Source organism: Primulina eburnea, chromosome 5 (assembly GCF_022965805.1).
Source record: "Primulina eburnea isolate SZY01 chromosome 5, ASM2296580v1, whole genome shotgun sequence".
Taxonomy (NCBI): Eukaryota; Viridiplantae; Streptophyta; class Magnoliopsida; order Lamiales; family Gesneriaceae; genus Primulina; species Primulina eburnea.
In genome coordinates this window covers 9,336,980-9,362,708 of record NC_133105.1, presented here as the reverse complement: position 1 = coordinate 9,362,708, position 25,729 = coordinate 9,336,980, and the positions used below count along the sequence as shown (strand labels likewise).

General features: G+C 35.6%; 1 protein-coding gene and 1 long non-coding RNA gene across 3 annotated transcripts; one reads left to right on the top strand and one right to left on the bottom strand.

Moving 5' to 3' along the window:
* Window positions 1-6,973: 6,973 nt before the first annotated feature.
* LOC140832932 (cysteine synthase) lies at window positions 6,974-23,164 on the top strand. 2 transcript variants are annotated; one of them, XM_073197244.1, is made up of 11 exons: window positions 6,974-7,162; window positions 7,568-7,615; window positions 7,784-7,893; window positions 8,014-8,071; window positions 9,341-9,604; window positions 9,863-10,000; window positions 10,125-10,176; window positions 21,546-21,625; window positions 21,743-21,802; window positions 21,923-22,003; window positions 22,748-23,164. In XM_073197244.1, exons 2-11 carry the CDS (start codon window positions 7,583-7,585, stop codon window positions 22,838-22,840), a joined length of 969 nt encoding a protein of 322 aa, XP_073053345.1. In that variant the 5' UTR covers window positions 6,974-7,162; window positions 7,568-7,582; the 3' UTR covers window positions 22,841-23,164. The 2 variants fall into 2 exon arrangements, with proteins under 2 accessions (XP_073053345.1, XP_073053344.1); XM_073197243.1 differs by having other exon boundaries at window positions 7,064-7,162; window positions 7,554-7,615.
* On the bottom strand, window positions 15,522-21,539 carry LOC140832933 (uncharacterized). The gene is made up of 2 exons (XR_012118198.1): window positions 20,261-21,539; window positions 15,522-20,143 (listed from the first exon to the last, which is right to left on the bottom strand). It is a non-coding gene; the product is annotated as an uncharacterized lncRNA (long non-coding RNA).
* Window positions 23,165-25,729: the final 2,565 nt, after the last annotated feature.

The following is a 25,729-nucleotide window of genomic DNA, read 5'->3' as shown; positions in this document are numbered from 1 at the left end:
TAACTTGATCAATCGATGAAAGCTTCTTCTCTACAATAAAGATAATCATTGATATGAATAAATGTATTCTACTTCCATTTACGGAATATACATTTTGCTTATGCACGTCACCTTTCACGATATATTTGTTGTGGTTACGTGACTTGGAAATCACAATTGGATTTTTGTTTGACCCTAGCTCCATTATGCTGGGAAAGAAATAATATTTACATAGTTCCTTGGCTTGGTCTGATCATAATCTTGATTATAAAAGTAAAATAATGAGAGAGAGAATTGACACTTATGTAACGATTATTTATTTTTTTAAAATATATATGTTTTAATTATTCACCTAAGCACAAGTAGCCTAAAAGTGAAATACAGGCTAGGCGTCCCATTTATATTTGGGCAGAACTTGGGTTTACATCTATCTAATACACAAACTCCTAAAGCCCACTTCAGTTGCCTTCTCACTTTACGCTTCTCTGATACAGAAATTGATGTATGGATCAACAATGTCTCATTTCTTATACTCTACATTCCATTCTGAACTCAAATCTCCTGAGCTACAGTACCAATGAAATAAACGGCCCAAGGAGACGCGTTTCGACACATAAACGCTTACAACGACTTCATGCTTAAACCGACTCGAACCGGACCCGAACCAGGCCCTAGCCCGACCCTTAGACATAACTTAAGACCATGATACACCCCTTTCAAACTCATAACTAACGCCTGAGCCCCAAAGAAAGCAAGAGCCATGACTAGCCTAACCCGTCTCCCATTGGTGCAGCTGGTTGCTTCCTGGTCCAGCTACCTTCCCTAGCCAACCCAGCCCTGAACCAACACCACCAGGCCCTCCCTAGGACCCTAAGGCACGACCCAAGACACTGCCACACGCCATGGTCCTGTCCAGCAACCGCCCCAAACCCCACAGACGTGACTTGCTCTACGTGAACCTAATTGCACAGCCGCAGCTTCCTTTGGTCAGCCTCTTAGCTGGGCTTTTTTTAAAAAATATTATAAATTAATTAATTCATTATAATAATGTGGCAAAGTGGGGAGTTTTACAAAAATATTGCAATCCGGGACTCACTGTCCCGGATTCTGACATTTTTTAAAAAAATATTAAAAAAATAAAAAAGAAATTGTGTCACGGATTCAAATGAATCCGTGACAGACTGTCCCGGATTCAGAATCCGGGTCAGTCTGCCACGGATTCTGACTCGGTCAATTCCGTGTATAATCTGTGGCCTCTTTTCCTATAAATTGCACCTAGTGTTCGACATTTTTCCATCGGCGCAAACATTCATTTATCAATCTTTACCCAGTATTAGGCATTCTGCGCAAATATTTTTTCATCGATCCTTCGGCACAAATATTCGGCATTCTTCCTACTCAACTATTTTTTTCTCGTTCCGTGATATTTTTTGTTAGTTATAATTTTTGGAATCGTGAGGAGTATTAGAATTTTGGAGAATTCCGTCGAATCTCTGTCTAATTTTTTTTCTTTCTATATTGAATATTTTTTTGTATAATATTTACGATAATGTTTGTTATTTATTGCAAATATTTAAAATCGTTCGCTGATTCAATTAAAAATTTCGTATAACTACATTTTGAAAAGGTGATTTCCATAATTTTATATATTTTAATTATGTTATTTATATTTTATTAATACAATCAAATTTTTTTTCGGTTGCATTTTAATATTGTGTATAATTTTGTTAAAGGAGACATTTATTAATCGTGTGACTTATGAAAACGACAAGTTTTTTTTTCTTTTAACAAAGCAAAAAGAAAAAAAAGGAATTCCATTAGTATTGAACTGTTATGTAGGACATGCTGCGATATGCTGTTAAGAAAGATTGACAGTATTTTTTTTCTCCCCAAATATTGTGCTTCTAAGTTCTATGTTGTGAAATTTAGCAATGTATCTCTTCTCTGCTTAAACCTAGCCCCAGGCCCCCAGCCGACCCATACACCAGACCGCTCCCCACAACCATCACAGCGCCTCAAACCCCAACTCACGCGTGGATGACTTCCCACGACTTCTTGGTGTTCCAGATTCGGTTCCAGTCCTTACCAAACCCTCTACCACCATCTAGACCCTACTCCATAATCCAACCATAGACCGCAGCAATAAGCCAGAGGGATCCGCCAAGGTTCAAATCAAGAAAGCCAAGAAACCCGACAGTTCATGCACACAAATTTCAGAAAACTTTTCCCCCTTGTTTTGATCTTAATTTTTGCATATAACCAATAATTTCATGCATAATTCGACAATCACAATAATATGGATTTGAATTGTGCAAATAGAATGATTGAAAACATGCCTTTGCGTTTAACGCTCGAATCGTCGAGTCGCGGGGAAGTCGGTGGCAATCGGAGCGACGTTTGCGGATATTTTTCTTGTGTAAAAATTGTGTGAGACAATAGTGCTTTAAGGTGGGGAGGATCGGTGATGGGTAGAGTCCAGGAAAAGTGCAAAAATCCAAACTCCAAAGCTTGAAGACTCACGGCGGCTGGTGTTTTTTTATTAGCTTAGGTTAGTTTAGGGTTAAATAATCTCTAATAAATAGTTTAAGCATGAGTTAGGTAATTGAATTAACCCACAACTTTTATTTAAAATTTAAATATCATGATCAATTTAAAAGATTAATATTTCTATTTTCAAAATGCCATTTTTAAAAAAAATCTTAAATTCCATTTAAATACTAATTAAATTAATTAATTAAGACATAAAAATCATTAATATAAAATATTTCATCACAATTTCAAAGATTAAATCCTTAATTTTCAAAAAATTACATTTTGAATGCTTAAAATATTTTAAATCGTCTAATAACTAAATTCGACTTTTAAAATGCTAAAGTTCATTAATCATTTAAAATAAATAATTCTTTGGTTTAATATAACTTTTAATCTTAACACCTTAGTCGTCTCCGATCTTTTTTCTCCGGTCTGACATTGAATATTCGTCTGAAAAGATAAAACTTGCGAAAACGTTTTAAATTGCTTAAAATAAACATGTAAACCTTTAAAAATCACCTAAAGAAAATAAATTAGCAAATTTAAAGTTTTTCATGCATGCGGTCTACGTGAATGAATTTTTCGGACTTTACAAGACCATCAACATGATGATCTTTATTGTCCGGTATATATTACATAAATTTGTCTTGATTATGACAATTTTTTTTCAAAATTATATATGAAATGGAAAATTGAAATTCTTTTCTTGTAAAATTTTAATTTTAGTTTGTTATATTTATACTTTTTTTTGGAATTTTGGTCATTTTTCGACGTGACATTCATTTATGTGTTATCACATCAGCATTGTTGGAAAGGATTAAAATTACCAAAATTTAAAGAGTAGGTCTCATGTGAGACCGTCTCACGGATTTAATCTGTGAGACGAGTCAACCCTACCCATATTCACTATAAAAAGTAGTACTCTTAGCATAAAAGCAATACAATTTCATGGATTACCCAATAAAGATCCGTCTCACAAAATTTGACCCGTGAGACCGTCTCACACAAGTTTTGCCAAATTTAAAAGATATTGGACTAAACGCAAATTTAACAATATAAATTACCCAAATTACAACGAAACAAACCTACATAATAAAAAATACAACTTATTCTAAACGAAATATACATTTTTGGGAATACAGTTTCTGAGAAAGGAATAAAATTTATTTTTATTTATATGTTTTAATTGCTATAATATGTAGCATTTCGCCATATGATTATCGTCATATTTTGATTCATATAAGGACTAGTTTTTTGTGCATTTCAAATTTTATGTCATATTAATGATATATTTATTGCTCCAAAAGGTGAAATCGTTCATCTTAGATGCCCCTCACACCCCGGTCCGACAGGATTGTGAGAGGAGGTAAATCATGGTGACTCAGCCAACCAGCAGCAGCTAGACCTTATGCTACGCCGCGCACAAGGAGCTCCCCCTCATTGGAGGGAATTTAACTCCCACACTGCCGCTTGCGAGACTCAATCCCTGGTCATTGCTCCAAGATTTACTACTGCTGACCAACTGAGCTAAACCCATGCGGGATATTAATGATATATTTATTGTATGTACTCGTGTTCGTGTTGCTCGTTTATGGTTGATTCGATGCTACATGTGGGACAGTACACCACATGACTTGGATGAACAAGATTTACACACATATACAATTTTAAAAAAATTAGTGGACCCCATGTATATGTGGCTAAATTTGGGTCATTCATTCTATCATGAGAGTAGAGCCCCTACATGTAGGATGAAATCAACCCTTGTTTATCCTGCTGAAATAATTATAAAACATGAAATTTGTGATTCTTTTCAAAATAAATATTTTTTTATGAGCGATATAGTCATTTAGAAATTTAAAAACGTAAATAAATATAAAATTAAAAGACTTAAAACTATTAAAGAAAAAAAATGTCGAGATTATAAAATAAATAACGCCAATATAATAATAAAATATTTAATGAATATTAGTATAATAAATATCTAGAAAATTCAATCCATGGGGTTGAAAACAAAAGGTAGAAAATTTCCCCCATTTGTTAGGGTATTATTTGTCATTTTGTTGTTGATAATTGAAGTTTGGAATATCCAGGCACACAAAATTAGGACCATGTTAGATCTCTTTCAAGGCGAGAAGAGGGAATACATTTCTATAAAATATGAGCAGTTATTTTATGAAAAGTTTTTATGTATTTATATTTGAAAGATAACATAGTTTGATCTGGTTTATATCTTATATAAAAAGTAAAAAGTTTAATATAAAAAATAATATAAGCATGTAGAGTCGAAAGTCAATATAACAAAATTGACTTGCGAGATGTGACAATCATTTTTATAAATAAACAACACCAAATTGATGCCACTCCAATCCTCCATGTTACAATTTCAGATCTTGGATAACTAGAGATATATGTATTTATCCAACATATATTTTGTATTCGGCTCAATCCTTTTAGTAAAAGATCGGGCCGAGTTTGATTGCAATTCAATTAAGAGAACCGAGAGTAATTACCTGTTTGTTAGCTTTTTGGCTCATCCAAAGTATCAATCGCTTGAAATTCAAACTTGATCTTTTTCCATACCTCACAAGCGGCAGCTAGTTCAGGACTCTCGTTCGCAAGTCTCACGGATAATTGCATAACCCTCAGCAGCAAGATCACGTCCTTCATTACGAGCTTGTACACATGCTTGTAATATGAAGGATTGGGGTGTCATCCATTTGACATTGTTTATTTATAAAAATGATCGTCAGATCTCACGAGCCAATTTTGTTATATTGATTTTCGACTCGACATGATTCATGAAAAATATATATTATTTTTAATATTATAAGTTTTATTTTTATACAAGATATAAATTATCATGGAGGATTGGAGTGTCATCCATTTGACGTTGTTTATTTATAAAAATGCTTGTCACATCTCGCGAGTTAATTTTGTTATATTGATTTTCAACTCAGATGATTCGTGAATATATATATATATATATATATATATATATATATATATATATATATATATATATATAATCCAGGTGTCCACACATTTTTCTAGATATATAATTTAATGTCATAAGTTTCACTAGGGCACCCATCGAGAGCATGAAAGGACAACATTTCATTACCTTTTTTATTTGGTATATGTTGAAAATTTGAGCACGATATATTTAGACTACTTTTATATCTTAAAATATTGATATGACATTGTTTTTTATTGTGAATATCGATAAAGTTGACCCGTCTCACAAATTAAGATCCGTGAGACGGTCTCACATGAGACTCACTCTATTGTTTGATGGAATATAAGACTACAAAAACTGATAGAAATTTTGAATTACAGATAAGTTTTGAATATTTTTCAATTAAGTCCCTTCACCTTAACATATTTCAATATGAAAAATTTCATTTTTTTCCCCCAAAAAAATCGAAAAATCCAATCTTTCTATTTTGACCAAGAAGTCGTGATAATGAAATATAGCAACAAAACAAGCATGTGACTTCCACTGTCCATTTGTAGGACACAGTGACGTAATCTTTTTTGTACTTGGGCCCAATTCAGGGATATATTCATTGGATTATTAAAAAAAAGTAAATGTCACTAATTATTTATTTAAATTACAAAAAATAGCAATTGCCCACCTTGCTTTGCATTGTTTTGTAATGCATATAGTTCCCATATTACTGAAAAATTATATATCAAACCGGGAATAAGATTCTAACTATTTGTCTTTTAATATATGAATATTGTTATCTTGACAATAAAATATGTTCTTTAAATGATTGATAAGAAGCTATTTTTCTATTTAGTAGGTCTTTTATGAGACTGTCTCACAAATTTTTATATATGATACAGATCAATCATATCGATATTCACAATAAAAAATAATATTCTTAGCATTAAAAGTAATAATTTTTTATGGATCATCAAAATAAGAGATATGTCTCACAAAATACGACCCGTGAGACCTTCTCGCACAAATTTTTGTCTTTTCTATTTAAATATAATTTTATTAATGAAAATGAAGACAACTCTTGTTAATAGTTATGGGTAACATTTTTATTTATGGAAAATCAAATTATTTCCTTTTACTTTATTTTCATATTTCAAAATACAATCGCGGTCTTTATTCATTTTCTCAATATTTGCAAAATTTATGCAACCAGCATATTTTCTCATATATACAGTAAAAAATAACACTTTTAAAAAAAAAATAAAATATACAACTTAAATTGCGTTTCATAATTTATTTTTTGAAGACATTTGAGTTATAAATAGAAAATATGTGATTTAAGCGGTGAAATGATGACATAATAATAATTATTATTATTTTAAAAAGATTGAGAGATATGTTTTGTTATAACTGAGTTTCGAGTTTGACGAGTCGTCCCAAACTTGAGAGCTTGACACTGGACGATCACAAATTTTAATTAAATGGCTGCTAATAGAATTTTTTTTAAAGTTTAGACTGAAAGGGTAAATAATAGAAAGTCTTGGGGGAGACTGAGTTTTCTAATCCGATAATCATTGTGATTAACGTGCTATAAACAAAGCACTGTCCACCCTTCAATTTCTACTATATAAACAGACCGGTGGTTCTGACGAAGTCGTTTCTTGTAGCTCGACAAACGATTCGCATTTTCACTGAAAAAAGGTATTTATCGCTTTCATTTTTCTTTTAATTTCTTTTTGGAGATCGGGAATGGTTTATCGATTATGTAATCTACGCAGCATTTGTTGCGGGGAATTTTGATTAATGGTTAATTTTGGGTCGAGTTGTTGATTGAATCTTGTGAGGTACAGATAATTGTGTGAAAAGAGTTCACTTTTTTTTTTCCTGGTGATTATCGGTGAATTGTCCTTTTTCCTTTGAAATTTTGCCGGAATTTGATGATATAATTATTTTTGCTGCTGTTTGATTTCGGGCATAGATTAGTGTTATCTGATGATATGTATGTACGTACTTTGTGTTCTGGTTTCACATATTTGACCTTTTGAAGAAATACAATGTTGTTAAGAGATTCTGAAGGGAATTAAATTCGCAGGTGTTTGATTGCAGATTTAATTAGCAATTATGGCAAATGGAATTGCAAAGGATGTTACTGAAGTAAGTTATTTGCTAAATTCAAATCAATAGTTGTCTGTTTATGTTTTGATTTAGAATAAAGTTGTATTTTATCTTTGTCTGACGTGTTCCAAGTTTTATTTTTTCAAAAAAAGAAAAAAAAAGGAGAAAAGAAGTTGAGTCTGGTTCACTGTGTGACTTATGTTGTAGTTGATTGGTAAAACCCCATTGGTGTACTTGAACAATGTTGTTGATGGCTGCGTTGGACGTGTTGCGGCTAAGCTGGAAACCATGGAGCCATGCTCTAGCGTTAAGGACAGGTGCTTAATGAATAATATTATAAATGGTCAAGACTTGAATATTGATCGAAGCACACTTTGGAGTTGATTCTTTTGTTATAGAATAATATTTTTTTAACTGCAATGTTTTTAATCACACAGGATTGGTTACAGTATGATTGCGGATGCTGAAAATCAAGGCCTTATTACACCAGGGGAGGTATTTACATTTATTGTCATCATCTTTAGTGAGTTTTATTTGAAAGTAGGCAACGATATGTTCTCTAATCATGTGTTAAATTTATGTTCCTTTGGGGTATGAACAGATCTTGGATTCAATTACACAAACAGTGCAGTGAAATTTTATTCCTGCGTAGTGGAAAAACTAGAACCCTGTCTACAGCATAGTAGTCAAATGCTAGCGCCTCTCGCCGAGGACCCTGCGCTTGGGGTCCCAGGCGCAGCAATTCATTAAGCCGGGTCCAGGCGCTTGCCTGGCTAGCCTTTTAAGTAAGCGCGTCTGAGTGATTTTTTTAATTAATTGTTTAAAACAAAAAGCTCAAACCCAAACCCTAGAAACCCAACGCCCCAATGCCGAAATCAAAAGAAGAAAACTCTGAACAGAAGAACGAGCTGAAGACATCTACATTTAAAACAATCAGAAAGACCGATTTCACATCTTTTGAATGAAAACGAAGAAAAAATTGATGTTGATCAAGAAAATGATAAAGACCAAGAAGAATACAAGTTCGAAAGTTTTGGGGACTCTTAATGATTCGATGGAAAAAGATAAACTTGATTTAGATGATTGGAAAATTTAAATCATGTTATTAATCACTATGAACTTATTAATTATTTTTTGTTTTATGTGACATTGTGACCTAATTATTTAATATATTTATTCTGAGATAAATATATTTTTAAAATTTTTAAAATGTACTCCTTGCTTCGGTAAGGCCCACACCTCGCCTCGCGCCTCAGGCTCCGTTGCCCTTGTGCGCCTCGCTGCGCCTTGCGCCCCTGACAACTATGGTTTGCAGTAGTTTTTTTATTAAGTTTGCTCTAGTCCATTTCGTTATTTCATTATATCCAACTACTTTAGAAATACTCTGCCAATTTATACTGTTCTTGTTAATAGTACAATTGCATTGAAACAAGATTTTTCTTATTTTTCCTTTTATTTTCACTTCGATCAACAAAATTTTGGATCCAAACAAACAGGGAGATCCAGTGAGTGAAGTGAGCAGGTGAAAGGGGATGAGAGGTGGCAAAGTAACCTGATTTAGCGGATTTGTTTTTTTTTGGGGGGGGGGGGGGGTGGGGAGTTTTTTATTTTTATAGAATTTGCACAAGAATTTCCAACCTCAGGGTCTTCCTCTTCAAAAAGTTTGCAATGATTGTGGACAAAACAAGGATACTACTTCTTATGTTATTTTCATGAGTTTCCGACATTTTGAAGACCAACATTTTTTCTCTATTTTTGCTGAAGAGTGTCCTCATTGAACCTACAAGTGGTAACACTGGCATAGGCTTGGCATTCATGGCGGCAGCTAAGGGTTACAAGCTTATAATTACCATGCCTGCTTCCATGAGCCTTGAGCGGAGAATTATCCTCCGTGCTTTTGGTGCCGAGTTGGTGCTCACAGATCCGGCTAAAGGAATGAAAGGTGCTGTTCAAAAGGCTGAAGAGATACGTGATAAGACACCCAATTCCTACATCCTTCAACAATTTGAAAATCCTGCCAATCCAAAGGTACTTTAACCTCCATTATCATGTTTCAAGTGGACCCAGCGAGCGTGATAAGTCAATAGCTGCATCTTATGCTTTTATGATAAAATGTTATTGTTATTTATGATTAAAATTATTTGTGGTTTTCTGATATAATTTTTTCTATTTTTTTCATCTATATATATATATATATATATATTAGTTACATGGACCGTGAAGAATTTTGAATGAAGTTATTGCTGATTGGAAGAATTTATTGACACACATGAATTATATATGTAGATACACTATGAAACTACTGGACCTGAAATCTGGAAAGGAACCAGTGGAAAAATTGATGGATTTGTTTCTGGAATAGGAACTGGTGGCACTATCACTGGTGCTGGAAAATTCCTTAAAGAACAAAATTCTGCCATAAAGGTTGACTTGAGAGCTCTCTAGTACTCAAATCGATTATGATACTGAAGCATTGCAATTGTTTCTTTTGTTTAATCCAACTCACAAGTTAATTGATTTTCATTTATCCCTCTATATTCTTGTATAGCTCTATGGAGTAGAACCAGTTGAAAGTCCAATTCTTTCTGGAGGAAAGCCTGGTGAGTGCTGTTGATGTTGTATTTTGTGCTTGATATGTGTATGTTCCTTGTTTTTTTCCCTTTATTTGAACTCCAACAATTTTCTGTGCTGCTTTTTTTTCCCTACAAAATTTATTATTATATTCTGCCAATCAATAGCCATTGTATTGTGATTCTTTGCATGACCTCAATATTTGGAAACTCTCTGTCAGTTGTGATCTGTCTTTATTTGCAAAATGAATTTATTATTTCTCCATCCATTAAGTCTATTTTTAGGTGAAGGATTTTGATGACCAGATGAGAAAGACGATAGTAAACAACTTCCCATGTTTTTTTATCCAAGTACAGTACCGAGAATAATCAGATGACAACCGTTATTTCTTGTATTTAATTGCAAACTTTAATTTTGGGAAAAATTCTATATATTTCTTTGATTTTCCTTTCTGTTTTCATGAGCGATCAAACAAACATGGGTTTTTTTTTTAAAATTTTTCATTTCTCTGTTACCTTGCATTTTGGCTACATTTCCTTGGTCTGAAAATAAAGCAAGGAATTTAAGAAGACAAAATTTTATATGTCATGATTGTGTAAAATTATATGCGTTCATCCATTCTTCTTTGGCTTGGATTCGTCCATTTTGTGTGATGAACGATAAAAAATTTCTTGGACTGAGCAAGTTTATCCATCTGACAATTGAACTATGTATAATGCTTAAGGTCCTGATAGTTTATAGCAACAAAAACAGAGCATAAAAGTTTATGCCAGTACAAGAAAGCAACAGGGAAATATATTTGGAATGCTTTATATTATTATTCATTGTATACTCTTTATATAGAGCTGGAAAAGCATAACAGAAAACCAAAAAATCTTCCTAATATCAATTCAAAATAATTCAAAAAAATTTCCTATAGACTTGGTCAATTGACCAATTATTTAGCAAATCTTGAACCAAAAGAGACTAAGGCATGTTTCTAACACTCCTCCTTGCCTTAGTAGTTGCAGAGACCTAATTTGTTTCTTAGCATTTAAAATCTAGCTTGTGGTAGAGCTTTGGTTAAGATATTTGCAACTTGATCTTCATTCTTGCAATAATACAACTTCATTTCACCATTCTTTTGTACTTCTCTTAAATGAAACAACTTGATCTTGAAGTGCTTAGTTTCTCCATGAAAAATGGGATCTTTTGAAATTGCAGCTTGGTTATCTACATGAATCTGTGTTGCTTCATTTTGCTCCATATGTAAGTGTGCAAGTATTTTTCTGATCCAAATTCCTTGATATATTGTAGCATTCTACTTATTCTGCCTCTTCTGTACTTTGAGTTATGACATCTTGCTTCCTCGAACACCATGAGAAAAGACCCGATCCAAAGCTGAAACAAAAACCTGTTGTACTTCTAATATCATCAATAGAGCCTGCCTACTGACTATCAGAAAAACCATGAAGCTTAAAAATATGATAGTAAGAATATTTAATGCCATAATTTGTTGTGCCCTGGATACATCTTACAATCCTTTTTGCAGCTTGAAAATGCACTTCACTTGCACAATTCATGAACCTCGAAAGTAAGCTTACATCAAACAATATGTCTGATCTAGTGGCTGTAAGATACATTAAGCAACCACTCAAGCTTCTATATTTGCTTTCATCAACTCTTTCTGCTCCATCATCTTTCTAAATTTTTCCTTCTCATTCATTGGTGTGCTGGTGCTTTTACATTTGCTTTCATCAACTCTTTCTGCTCCATCATCTTTCTAAATTTTTCCTTCTCATTCATTGGTGTGCTGGTGCTTTTACAATCTTCCATGTGAATTTTTTTGAGTATTTCTCTTGGGTACTTTTGATTTTTGAAGACTCCATCATGATCTTGCTTCACCTCCATGCCCAAAAGTAGGACATTAGACCAAGTTCTGTCATTTCGAATACTTTGAGCATTTCAACTTTAAATTCTTTTAAATTTCCTCGTTGCTTCCTGTAACAAGGAGATCATAAACATAAATGGAAACTATAATTAAGTCGGCATCTGTTCCTTTTACATATAATGTAGCTTCACTTGGACTTTCAAATCCAAGACTTTGAAGGTGTGCATCAATCTTGCTGTACCCGGCCCTGGGGACCTGCTTAAGTCCATATAAAGCCTTTTTTCAACAAGTAGACCTTCTCCCCGTCCCTTGAGTCTTGACTTGGAATCCTCCAGGCTGCTCTACATAAATCTCCTCTTAAAGATAACCATTTAAGAATGCAGATTTTACATCCGACCGATAAATCTTCCATCCTTTTTGCATTGCCAAAGCAATCAACATTCTGATTGTATCCAAGCGTGCCACTGATGCAAAAGTTTATGAGAAATCTACTCCAAACACTTGACTATACCCCTTAAACACTAGTCTGACTTTGTATTTATTCAAAGAACCATCTGCATTAAGTTTGGTCCTGTACTAGATCCATTTGACTCCAATGATCTTTGATCTTTCTGTGTCGAGTCTTATCCACCAACTCCCACATGTCATTTTTTTTCAATCATTTTGAGCTCCTCTTTCATTGCTTCAATCCACTTGTCATCCTTCTATGCTTCTTTATATTCTGCAAGCTCAAAAATACCAACATCATTTCTTTCATAAATATTAGATAAGGATCTTGTACCTTGAACCGGAACATCATCTATGTTGTTATCAAAATATTGTTATGGTTCTTCCAATGACTTCTTCATAGACTCCTCCCAATTCCATTGTTCGTCCTTCATAAATTTGATATCTCTGCTCACAAGAATTTTTCCATTATGTGGTTGGAAAATTCTGTATGCCTTTGAAGAATCTCTGTATCCAGTCAAAACTACTGTCCCTGTTTAAAGTGCCATTAAAGGTGGCTGCGAGAATGGAAAAAACAATGAGGAACTTCTTGTGGGATGGACACGAAGGGGAGAAACATTGCCACGTGGTCGGTTGGAAACAGGTTTGCAAACCAAAGGAATTAGGAGGTCTGGGGTTGGGGAATATAAGCCTAAGGAACAGGGCTCTTCTTGGTAAATGGTGGTGGAGATGTTCGGTGGAGAAGGGATCGTTGTGGCGAAAGATCATTCAAAGTGTCTATGGGCTTCAGGAAAATGGGTGGGACTTGGGTTTAGCGGAAACAACAACTTATAGAAGTCCATGGAAGTTTATCTCTCGATCGTATCACGCTTTTCATCAACTTATTAGAGTGGTGCCTAGAGAGGGTAACTTAATTCGATTTTGGGAAGACATTTGGGAGGGGGACATTGCTTTTAATTTTAGATTCCCTTCATTGTATCGGTTGAGCAATTCAAAGAATAAGCCGATTCGTTTTTTCTTAGAGGTCGTCATTAGGGGGGGCAACTCGACTTACGTATGGGATGTGAGGTTCAGGAGAGATCTTAACGAGTGCGAGTCTAGTGAGTTTGCTGTTTTGATAGGTGTTTTACATAACGTAAGAATTCAATTGGGCATCGAGGACTTTAGAGTTTGGTTGGGTGATTCATCGGGCATTTTCTCTGTCAACTCTTTTTACAACTCTTTCTTTCAAAATTCAAGTTTTCCTACTTTCAATTACTCCAATTTCATCTGGAAAATACAAGTCCCACAAAAGATCAAGATTTTCGCTTGGATTGTGGCATTGGGGAGGCTACCAACTTGTGAATTTATTCAAAGACGGTGGAAAGATTGCGCTTTAAGGCCTCAATGGTGTTGCTTATGTCGACATAATGAGGAGACTCAAGATCATATTCTTCTGCATTGCGAATTTTCCAGACATATTTGGTCTAATGTCCTCAGAGAGTTGGGTTTTCATTGGGTATTCCCTAGAGAGGCAAGAGATATGTTTCGATCAGACTCTTTGTGCCCCATAGGGAATAAATTCAAAGATTTCTGGTATTTGACGGTTCATTGCGTTTTCTGGTCATTATGGTTGGAAAGAAATAGAAGGATTTTTGAAGACGGATCGGAGTCAATTGATCTAGTCTGGGATAAGATCAAATTTACAGTGGCCACTTGGACTATCAACTTGAAGGATTACAGACACTTGAGCATTACAGATATTGTTAGGGATTGGAAATTTGTAGGGTTGTGATTCGATTGTTTCGATGACCATCTCTAGTTTCTTTTAATTTTCTTTTAATTTTGGTGTTTGTAATTTCAGGCGGATTACTCATCCGCGTTTTGCTGTAATCTCTTATTATTATAATAAAGTTAGTTTTCTATCAAAAAAAAAAAAAAAAAATACTGGTTCAGACTTCTTATCAAGTTTCTCTCTTTTTACCTGTGGCACATAAGAAAACAAAGACTACCAAAATTCTTTAGATTCTAGCTTTGGCTTATAACCAAACCAAGCTTCCAATGGAGTTTTTCTTGTAAAATTCTTGTAGGCACTAGGCAGCCTATTCAGCAAAAAAACAGCAGCGTTTGCAGCCTCTGCCCACAACCTTTTTGGCAACTCCTTCTCATGCAGCATAAACCTCGTCATTTCCGTTATACTTCAATTTTTATCTCACTTACACCATTTTGTTGTCGGGTGTAAGGAGCTATGAGTTGGTGTTCAATGCCATCTTCCTTGCATAGCTTTTTAAATATGTCATTTGCATTTTCTTTCCCGTTATCGAACCTTATTTTATGCATCCTGCAACCACTTTGATTCTCCACCAATGCTTTATATTTCCAAAATATAATAGCAACTTCAGATTTGAATTTGAGGAAGTAAATCCGGCAAAATCTGGTATAATTATCAATAAAATATAATGTAGTATTTATTACCATTTAAAGATGGCTTTTTAAGAGGTGTGCAAGTTGCAGTTTGTGTGTTGATTTCCATGTTGTTTGAGGGAATGGTTTTCTGGCTTGCTTGCCATAATGACAAGACACACAATTAGATAGCTTGTCTTCCAACAAAGGAATGCCTTTCACCAAGTTATGTTTCTGCATGTATAGAAGTCCATCGTGATGGAAATGCCCGAGCCTTTTGTTCCGTAATTCTGCGTTGCTTACAGTGCTTGAAATTCCTATTTGCTCCTACTCCAACAGATTTAAAGCAAAGCTTTTTGCTTTCATTTTCACCTTGAACGCATCTCTACCCTTTAGATCTTTGATCAAACACCATTTGTCTTCAAATATAACTTTGAATCCTTTTTGATATTAGGCACATATAGAACATCCGTATTGTATTTCAGACCTGTTAGACTTTCTATAGCCACAGTTCCTTTCCCTTTGACTGAAAGAAATTCACCATTTCCAGTATTACTTTGGAAATAATTGTCTTATCAAGCTCTTTGAAGAGTTCTTGATCATTAGTCATGTGATTTGTGCAGCCACTATTGATCAACCAGGAATCGTTAGAAAAATTTCTTGATGACAAACATGTTTTTTTAGAAAACTAACTTTATTATAATAGTTAAAAGTTTTACAATAGACGCGGATGAGTAATCCGCAGAAAGCGTTACAAGAAAAGTTGGTAAAGCACTACGCTATTTCACTATCACACTATTCTAATGATCATACAAATTTTCAATCCCTGACTATGTCTTAAATACATAAATGATTGTACTGTGGCAACTTTGTCATCCAATTGGCGACTCTGAATTTTATTTTCTCCCAAGGGGGGTCCACGAAATCCGACACATGTTCAAATATTCTGTTATTTCTTTCCAACCATATCAACCAAAATATGCAATGAATTATCATATACCAGAATCTGGAGAATCTTTTTGCTATGGGACACCCTGATTCCATAATAAATAGATCTCGTGCCTTCCTCGGAAATGCCCGTTGAAAACCCAGCTCTTTTAAAACTTTCGTACAAATACCACTCGGGAATGAGCAATGCAGAAGTAGATGATCTTGATTCTCCTCTTGCTTTCGGCATAAACAATACCATTGCGGGCATAAAACGCATTCCGGCCACTTTATTTGCACAGAGTCGCATGTGGGCAGTTTCTCCAAGGCCACGATTCACGAGAAAATTTGAACCTTTTGTGGGACGTGTACTTTCCTGATATTATGAAAACAGGAGAATAACGGGAAATTTGAGATCGGAAAGAAAGAGTTTGTGACGACCATGGGCTTATCCCGATCTTGGGCTCCCTCGAGGGCCTTGTCTCATCTTGGGTTCCCACCGGGGCATTTTCCCTCACGGGCTTTCCACATGCGCCATTACTCATAGGACTCTCCACACCAGGATGGTTAATGGCGCATGTGCTCCACCATCCTGGTGTGGAGAGTCCTATGAGTAATGGCGCATGTGGAAAGCCCGTGAGGGAAAAGGTCCCGGTGGGAACCCAAGATGGGACAAGGCCCTCGAGGGAGCCCAAGATCGGGATAGCCCCTGGTCGTCCGATCTTGGGCTCCCTTGGGGGCCTTGTCCCATCTTTTGTTCCCACTGGGGCATTTTCCTTCACGGACTTTCCACATGCGCCATTACTCATAGGACTCTTCACACCAGGATGGTGGAGTGATACCTCCCCAAGTCTCGAACCCATGACCTCCTAGCATAAGTACATAGTTCAAAGAGACTTGGTACCAATTGAGCTACTAGCTTAATTGGTACCAAGTCTTTTATTGTAATGACCATGGGCTATCCCGATCTTGGGTTCCCTCGGGGGCCTTGTCCCATCTTGGGTTCCCACTGGGGACTTTTTCCTCACGGGCTTTCCACATGCGCCATTACTCATAGGACTCTCCACACCAAGATGGTAGAGTGATACCTCCCCAAGTCTGTGTCAAATGTTACAACATTTAAGACAACATGCATCGGAATATTATATTTTGTAACACAAATTGACCTTAAATAAATAGATGGACAAGATTAAATTTGCATAAGTATAAATACTTGTGCGGTGCCTGATGGCAAAAATTAATCACTAAAAAACCAAAACGTTAATAAAAAGCAATAACCAGTGATTACAACTAAAATCAATTTCCTTAACACGTTGAGAAAATAAAAGCTTTCTAAAACCAAATAACCAAAAAAAGCTTATTCAATAAAGCAACAAAACGTGAGCTAAAAACTAAAGCAACAAAACGATCTCCAGCCAACTTCGTCACGGATGTTGTCTGTAGATGTTTCCGACACTCAAGGCAACACGTGCAGCAACACTTTGTAATCAGCACGTCCCTTGAAGAATTATTTCTCTGAACTTCTACGGCTTGCACAGGTGCTTGTATGTATATACGATTCGCGAGAGGAAGCAGCGATATGTGCTCTGACAGTGTTCATTTTGCAATCTCTTTCATAGGGTCCAAGCTTCATCATCATCACGAGCATAGCAATCCGCCCACAAACATAAGTAAACACCGCAATTCATATCAACACCTTGTTGTCGGCAGAAAACTGGGTTCACACACTCCTTCGTTTTGTAATAAAATATAATCCTCATATACCCAACTAAGAACTTAGCATAAGCTTTTGCGGTTCCAAGTGACATAGCTGTGTATCGAGTTTCTAAATTCAAACTCTCTTTTTTCAATATCATAAACAAGCAAGAACCAATGATATTTGGCGTGAATTGGGAACAACAAAAATCTACAACGATCAATGAACTTCTTATTTAGTTGTTCTAATTTTCCCCTTGAATCATGTGTCAAATGTGAGAAAAAATCATGGTAACCTTCATCTTTCAACTTCCGCTTTTTGTTCAACCTCTGTAATGTACTCGATACCTCATCCTGGACTGTCGTATCCATGCAAAATATTTCAGAGCCATTTTTTCGAATATACCCACTCACAATTTGCATAAAACAATTGGTGATATCGTCTTTCAACGCATCCCCAAACAACAAATCACAGAATTCAATGCCACAAATTTTGAATCTTTCTCCACCCCACACAGTACCACTTAGTTTTTCCCCTGTAAGATACTTTATTATGATGTTGCACTCTTTGTCCGAGACTTCTTCATAACCACAAAAATCTTGTCTACCTCTGAAATTTTTAAGTTTTGATTCATCTTTATTTGCGGATATCTTCTCGACCATCACCACCATCCTTAGTCATATTTTCATTACTTTGACAACACATTTGTCTCAGTATTTTAATCTCATGGAATTGGTCTTCCACAAGTTTTTCCAATCTCCTAATTTTGTATGTTATTTCATCATCCTTCATTTTAGAGGATACCTTCGTACGAGTAATTCTTTTTAGCAAAGTCTCCGCGTCTTCAACTTTTAAAGGGATCTTGCTTTCACCCCACTTAAACAAACGTGGATATGTACGTGGAGATCAACTCCTAAGGAAAAAAGTGGGGTGAAAGAAAGATCACGTTAAAAGTTGAAGACACAGAGACTTTGCTAAAAAGAATTACTCATACGAAGGTATCATCTAAAATTAAGGATGAGGAAATAACATGCAAAATTAGGAGATTGGAAAAACTTGTGGAAGACCAATTCCATGAGATTCGAATACTGAGACAAATGTGTTGTCAAAGTAATGAAAATATGACAAAGGATGGTGGTGATGGTCGAGAAGATATTCGCAGATAAAGATGAGTCAAAACTTAAAAATTTCAAGGTAGACAAGAATTTTGTGGTTGCGAAGAAGTTTCGGACAAAGAGCGCAACATCATAATAAAGTATAATACATGGGAAAAACTAAGTGGTACTGTGTGGGGTGGAGAAAGATTCAAAATTTGTGGCATTGAATTCTGTGATTTGTTGTTTGGGATGCGTTGAAAAACAATATTATCGATTATTATGTGCAAATTGTGAGTGGGTATAGTCGAAAAAATGGTTCTGAAATATTTTACATGGATACGACAGTCCAGGATGAGGTATTGAGTGCATTACAGAGGTTGAACAAAAAGCGAAAGTTGAAAGATGAAGGTTACCATGATTTTTTATCACATTTGACACATGATTCAAGGGGAAAATTAGAACAACTAAATAAGAAGTTCATTGATCGTTGTAGATTTTTGTTGTTCCCAATTCACGCCAAATATCATTGGTTCTTGCTTGTTTACAATACTGAAAAAAGAGAGTTTGAATTTAGAAACTCGATACACACAGAAATGTCACTTGGAACCGCAAGAGCTTATGCTAAGTTCTTAGTTGGGTATATGAGGAATATATTTGATTACAAAACGAAGGAGTATGTGAACCCAGTTTTCTACCGACAACAAGGTGTTGATATGAATTGTGGTGATTACTTATGTTTGTGGGCGGATTGCTATGCTCGCGATGACGATGGAGCTTGGACCTATGAAAGAGATTGCAAAATGAACACTGTCAAAGCACGTATCGCTGCTTCCTCTCGCGAATCGTATATAGATACAAGCACCTGTGCACGCCGTGGAAGTTCAGAGAAATAATTCTTCAAGGGACGTGCTGATTACAAAGTGCTGCTGCACGTGTTGCCTTGAGTGTCGGAAACATCTACAGACAACATCTGTGACGAAGTTGGCTGGAGATCGTTTTGTTGCTTTAGTTTTTGGCTCACGTTTTGTTGCTTTCTTGAATAAGTGTTTTTTTGGTTATTTGGGGAGGTATCACTCCACCGTCCTGGCGTGGAGAGTCCTATGAGTAATGGCGCATGTGGAAAGTCCGTGAGGAAAAAGGCCCCAGTGGGAACCCAAGATGGGACAAGGCCCCCGAGGGAGCCCAAGATCGGGATAGCCCATGGACCCTGAAAGGTCCCCCAACCAAACTCTAAAATCCTCGATACACACCTCGAGTCTGACTATCTCTATTCTCTAAGACTCCTAAAAGATTAGTGAACTCACCTAACTCAACCTCGTTAAAATATCTTTTAAACCTTACATCCCAAATGAAAGAAGAATTGATATTGCTATGGACAACATCTACGAAGTTACGGATATGTTTGTTGGTTGAAATGCAAATTTGTAACAAAGATGGAAATCGGTCTTTAAACGAGGCCCCCTACCAACTATCCTCCCGAAAACGAATGATATTACCCCGTTTGGGCACCGACCTAATCGGTTGATGAAAAGCCGGGTAAGAACGAGAGATAAATTTCCAAGGAAACAAGGCCTCCTCTCCCAAACATCCTTCCAAAAACGAATGATATTACCCTGTTTAGACACGGTCCTAATCAGTTGATGAAAAGCGGGGTAAGAACGAGAGGTAAATTTCCAAGGACTTCTGAATGTCACTTTCCCCGCCAAACCCATGTCCCACCCGTTGTCATGAAGACTATAGATGCTCTTAATTACTTTTTTCCACAACGTCCCCCTTTCCACTGAACATCTCCACCACCATTTTCCAAGAAGAGCTTTGTTCCTTTGCCTCTTCAGGTGGTTGGGACTTGCGAACCCTCTCCATGTGTCCAATAATACCACATTTTCTGCACTTGACATCAGGCCTCCATCAACATCTCCTTTGCAGATGGTTTGTCTTTTTGCAATGTGGGCATGCTGGATAGATCCCATCCTTGTTTTTGCCATCTTTATCTCCTCCTAAACTTTCCGCCTTTGCTCAGAGAGCACCCTCCATTAATTCTTCTCTTCTCATCTCCTCAGCTTGTAATGCATTCACCAATTCTGCCAAGGAAATGCTTGACTGATCTTTAAATTCTTCTAGCAAAAATTTTGGACTCGTATTTTTCAGGCAGAGATACAAGAATTTTTTGCGCAATTCGTTCATTAGAAAAGTCCTTACCAAGCAACCTCACCTTATTTACTATAACCAACAACTTGTTAGAGTATTCTTTGATGGTTTCTGTCTCCTTCATTTCATTTTCAGCATTTCAGACTCCCTAATAAAATTGAGTACTTGCATATTTTTGGTTCTTTCATTGGTACTCCTTTTTGAGATAATCTCAAATATTTTTTGCCAACGCCAAGTTCATTATTCTTGTAAAGATAGTGCTCAAAATAGCAAAAAAGAGGCAGGCTTTAGCTTTGGACTTCTTAGTCTTCCTCTCTTTGTGGATCCTAAGCCGAGTCATTGTAAGATTTTCCGGCAATGATTGTACGTTATAGTCTTCCTCTATAGCTTCCCAAAGGTCTAATGCTTCAAGATAGGTTGTCATCTTAATAGCCCAGACTTGATGATGATGGTGCTATATGGGAGAAATTTGTTTCAGTTTCCATTATTGAAGCTGATCGTGTGTATGGATTTTGGATTGTTGTTTCATTCCACTTAAAGATCCCTCAAGAAGAAAGCTCCGATACCATTTTGATGGTTTATAACAACAAAAACAGAGCATAAAAGTTTATGACAGTAGAAGAAAGCAACGAGGAAAATGTATTTGGAATGCTCTATATTATTATTCATTGCAATACTCTTTATATAGAGCTGGAAAAACACAACAGAAAACCAAAAATCTTCCTGATATCAATTCAAAATAATTCAAAAACTATTTCCTAAAGAATTGGTTAATGGACCAATTATTTAGCAAATCTTTATCCAAAAGTGACCAAGGCACGTTTCCAACAGGTCCACATAAGATCCAAGGGATTGGTGCCGGTTTTGTCCCTGGTGTGTTGAACGTTGATATCATTGATGAAGTAATTCAAGTAAGACTCGATTTTCTTCTAAATTTTTTGACAGCGTGATTGAAGTGTATGGCGGTAATGGTTTACTGCAATAAATCGTTGAGATGTATGCTTTATCAAGTCACGGATTTATTCCAGGTTTCAAGTGATGAGGCCATAGAGATGGCAAAGCTACTTGCATTGAAAGAGGGGTTATTGGTGAGTTTTGATTGCTTTAGTCATCTAACAAGTAGCATGAAATATGCTTGATTTTAAATTTTTACTTTTTTAAAAATATTCACCTCTTCATGCACATATCTGATTTTTTTATTTCTGCAGGTTGGAATATCATCTGGTGCTGCGGCAGTTGCTGCTATTAAGCTTGCAAAGCGTCCAGAGAACGCTGGAAAGCTCTTTGTCGTAAGTCTATTTTTTTTTCTCATTTCTTGTTGATACGATGATGTTGAAATCAGAGTACATCAGTGGGGGAAACTGTGAATTCTCTAACAGAAGAAAACATATATTGTATTACTTTGTTGATTACAGTGTGTATTTACATCTGGTAATAGATCGACCATCTTAATCACACGATTCAACCAAGTTAGTAATTATTCTACTGAGAATATCATAGAATGTCCCATTCTGAGGGGCAGCGAAACAATAATATCGAATGGCATCATTGAGGGCAAAGGCCACCTAAGGGCTCATATAATGAACTAAAGTTGTTGGTTACATGATCCAAAATCACCTGCCAATGTTCAGGATTCATTATCAGAATCATAATTGTAGTTTCGAAGACTTGTTGATCTCAGATTCCGTTTTTGTTCTCTGTCCGTTAACTTGGATGGTCAAGAACTTTCTAAATGTTTTTCCAAAAACTGAGTTCAATTCTGTTGCTATATTTATTTTTTCGTGCGTTAATCAGATTGCTTGCATTTGGGGATACTAGCAGATTTACTATGCAGCACAGAAGAACCATGATCTAGAGAGGCCAAGTTTTGATGATGTTGTTGAAAAATTGCTGAGTTATTTTGAATTTTGTGACTTGTTTCTTTATGTTTTCATTTCCTAAATTATAGCCGTGGGGTTTGCTTAAACTAGTCTAAATACCAATTTGATACCAAATTTGCTAACATATCTGTCTTATACTTAACTTGGATTCAGGTCATCTTTCCAAGCTTTGGTGAACGGTATCTTTCTTCCGTGCTCTTCGAATCAGTCAGGCAAGAGGCAGAGAGCATGACTTTCGAACCCTGATCAAGGTTTCTGAATTCATCCCTTGTTTGTGACATCCAGAAACTTCAGAGAATCTTGAGGGAAAATTCTCGCTTCTTTCGAATTAGATAATTTTAATCAATGGTCGTCTTCATCTGTTTTCTGATTTCTATCATGTGGCCTTGCCATTGTCAAATCTTCAACAATCTGGCACACCTTTCCATTTCAATGCACCTGTTTGGGTTTTAGTGTGTTTCCAATAAGTTGCCCGTGTTTTCCGAAAGTTTTTATGCACAAGTCTCATGGTATTTACACTTTGAAAAGTTCCCAACTTTTGTTGACGTCTGATGGAAGCAATTACTACTAGACACACGTTGAAGCTCGTGGAAATCACAATATTACTTTATGTACAGACTAATGTCAGTGTAGGCCCAATTTTTGAGATAAGACGACAAAATGAAATTAAAATGCTCTCTGCCTCTGTTCGGCCCACCCCGCTACTCTCAGCTTGGTTCGCCATATATATATATATATATATATATATATATATATATATATATATATATATATATATATATATATATATATATATATATACATAGGTTAGTTCTGAATAGTTTCTGCTGGATCATGTGAAGCGCAAAGTTAGTTTAAGATTAATCTTTGTGTTAGTATGTCCAAGTTCTTTTCATTGGGAGTGCGTATACGTTGACATTATTCAAAAAAAGATCGAACACTGTAAAAAAAAAGAAGATATAATGATCGTATTAAGATATAAATTTGACAATATAGAGGACAAAGAAAGAAATTAACAATTTAAGATAACTTTCTAAAAAGTTACATAAATAACCGATTGTTGAGAAATTATATTAAATTTGATTTTAAATCGAGAAGAAAGTCAAGATGACAATTCAAAAATCAATTAAACATTTTGCAAATGGTTTGAAAATAATCTTAGTTGAATATATATAAACGGTTTGGTTGAAACATTTTATCAAATATTTTGTATGTATTATTTTGATATTTGAAAGAAAACATAAAATGTTGACCAAGACAACAATTGAATGCTACAAATAAAAACACTTAAATTTGTTTACGGATGTTTGGAGATTAAATATTTGATGTAACACACTTTTTTTGGGTTTGCTCTCATTCTAGTTTGTTTTCTTTTTATAATCTGCTCATACTACGAATCTTCATCAAAAGCTTATGTTTGATCTACAAAGTGTTGTACTTATAATATACAAGAATGATGTGAACATTAAATACAAGAATGTCTATTTGGAAAAGTTCTGTACGGTTTTTATCATTAAAACTGTGTCATATTTGAGTTGCTAGCCACTTTCAGATATCGAGCTATTTTTACCGTTAACTTGATTTGGTCCAAATCTAGCTCTTGCTGGAGGTGCCTGGCTGATCCGGCTGCACCAAGTCTAGCTACACCAAGTCGAGTTGCTCTTTTCGCTTCATTATAACTTTTGATTCGTCGATTTTTGGGCAAAGTAATGAATATAAAAGTCATATCACTTTCTCTTAGTTTTCCGTCGAATCACGAATCACTCAATTTCGAGTTTGTATTATATAAATTTTATCGAAATACCAGGCTATATATAATCTGGTACTTGTTCTTCATTCAGTGCATAACCAGTTGTTAGAGTAGATGCCTTACAAGCCAACGGTTGGCTAGGGAATTTATTGACTCAAGTTGAATAAACAATCTTTATTTTAATATAATTTAACTTTTAATGGTTTCGTTATACTTTATCTGTATACCCATGCAAGCAGCATAGATAAAGTCCTTGATTATGCTTTAATACAAATGAATCGTAATTCGATGTTGAAACTCATTTGTAAACACTGCATATTCTAAATTCGTTCCTAGTCGATTCAGCCGCCTAAAACAGGGATAAAGGCCGCTTGAGCTCGAGACTAGCATCTGTGATGTTGTGTACTGTGTTTCTTAGTAAGGGCATAGAGATGTCCAAACATGCAGATGGGTAGTCATATGATGATTATACCGAACAACCCTCCCTCGGACTTTCCAAGTGGTTATCATTCATCGAGAGGATAAGTCCGTGGTTATGATTGTACACCATTAGTCCTTACGACCCGGGACAACACTGAGGCTCTATATGCTAGGGTTGTGCTTTGACTCGTTTACCGGCTCCAGGAGAGTCATCAGGTGGCGAGGTTGGGTACAGTTGCGACACATATAGGAGCCAGTGCATTGTAGTCGGGGATTCACCACTCACCTACGGGTGTGGATATCCTATGTGATCTGATGTAATAATAGTGCATGGAATCTCTGGCCAGAGTACAAGATGTACGTTGGAGAAGGAGTTCTCCAAATAGTACACGCGATGCCACTATTATAGTTATCACATAGTTATCGAATTAATATGCAACCCTCGATGAACCAATGGTTGCAGATTCGATCGGGATATATGAGATGAAGGGACCGTACTGTACGTTAATCATAATCGACTGGTTCTTGCAGGCACTATCAGTGATACCTAGGGGATCATGGGGCGATGCTACTAGACGCTCTTACCATGATCCGATGGGTGCAATCAGAAATGAGTTCTGACATTCTTGATCAAGGTGTTGATGAAAAGAATGGGGCTAACTAGGGTAAGCCCGAATAAAGGATTCTGTCCTGAATCACAAAGAGTTGTGAACCCACGGCTAGCTGTATCCCTGAACCATTGAGGGTCACACAAGCACTGGATCGTTTGTTCTCGTTGAGAGAATAAATTCAAGGAGTTGAATTTATATTATGATATAGTAAATTCAAGGAGTTGAATTTATGATAATTAAATTTTGAGAAAATAAATTCAAGGAATTGAATTTATGATATAGTAAATTCAAGAGTTGAATTTATGAAATTTGGAGATAATAAATTCAAGGACTTGAATTTATAAAATTTGAGAA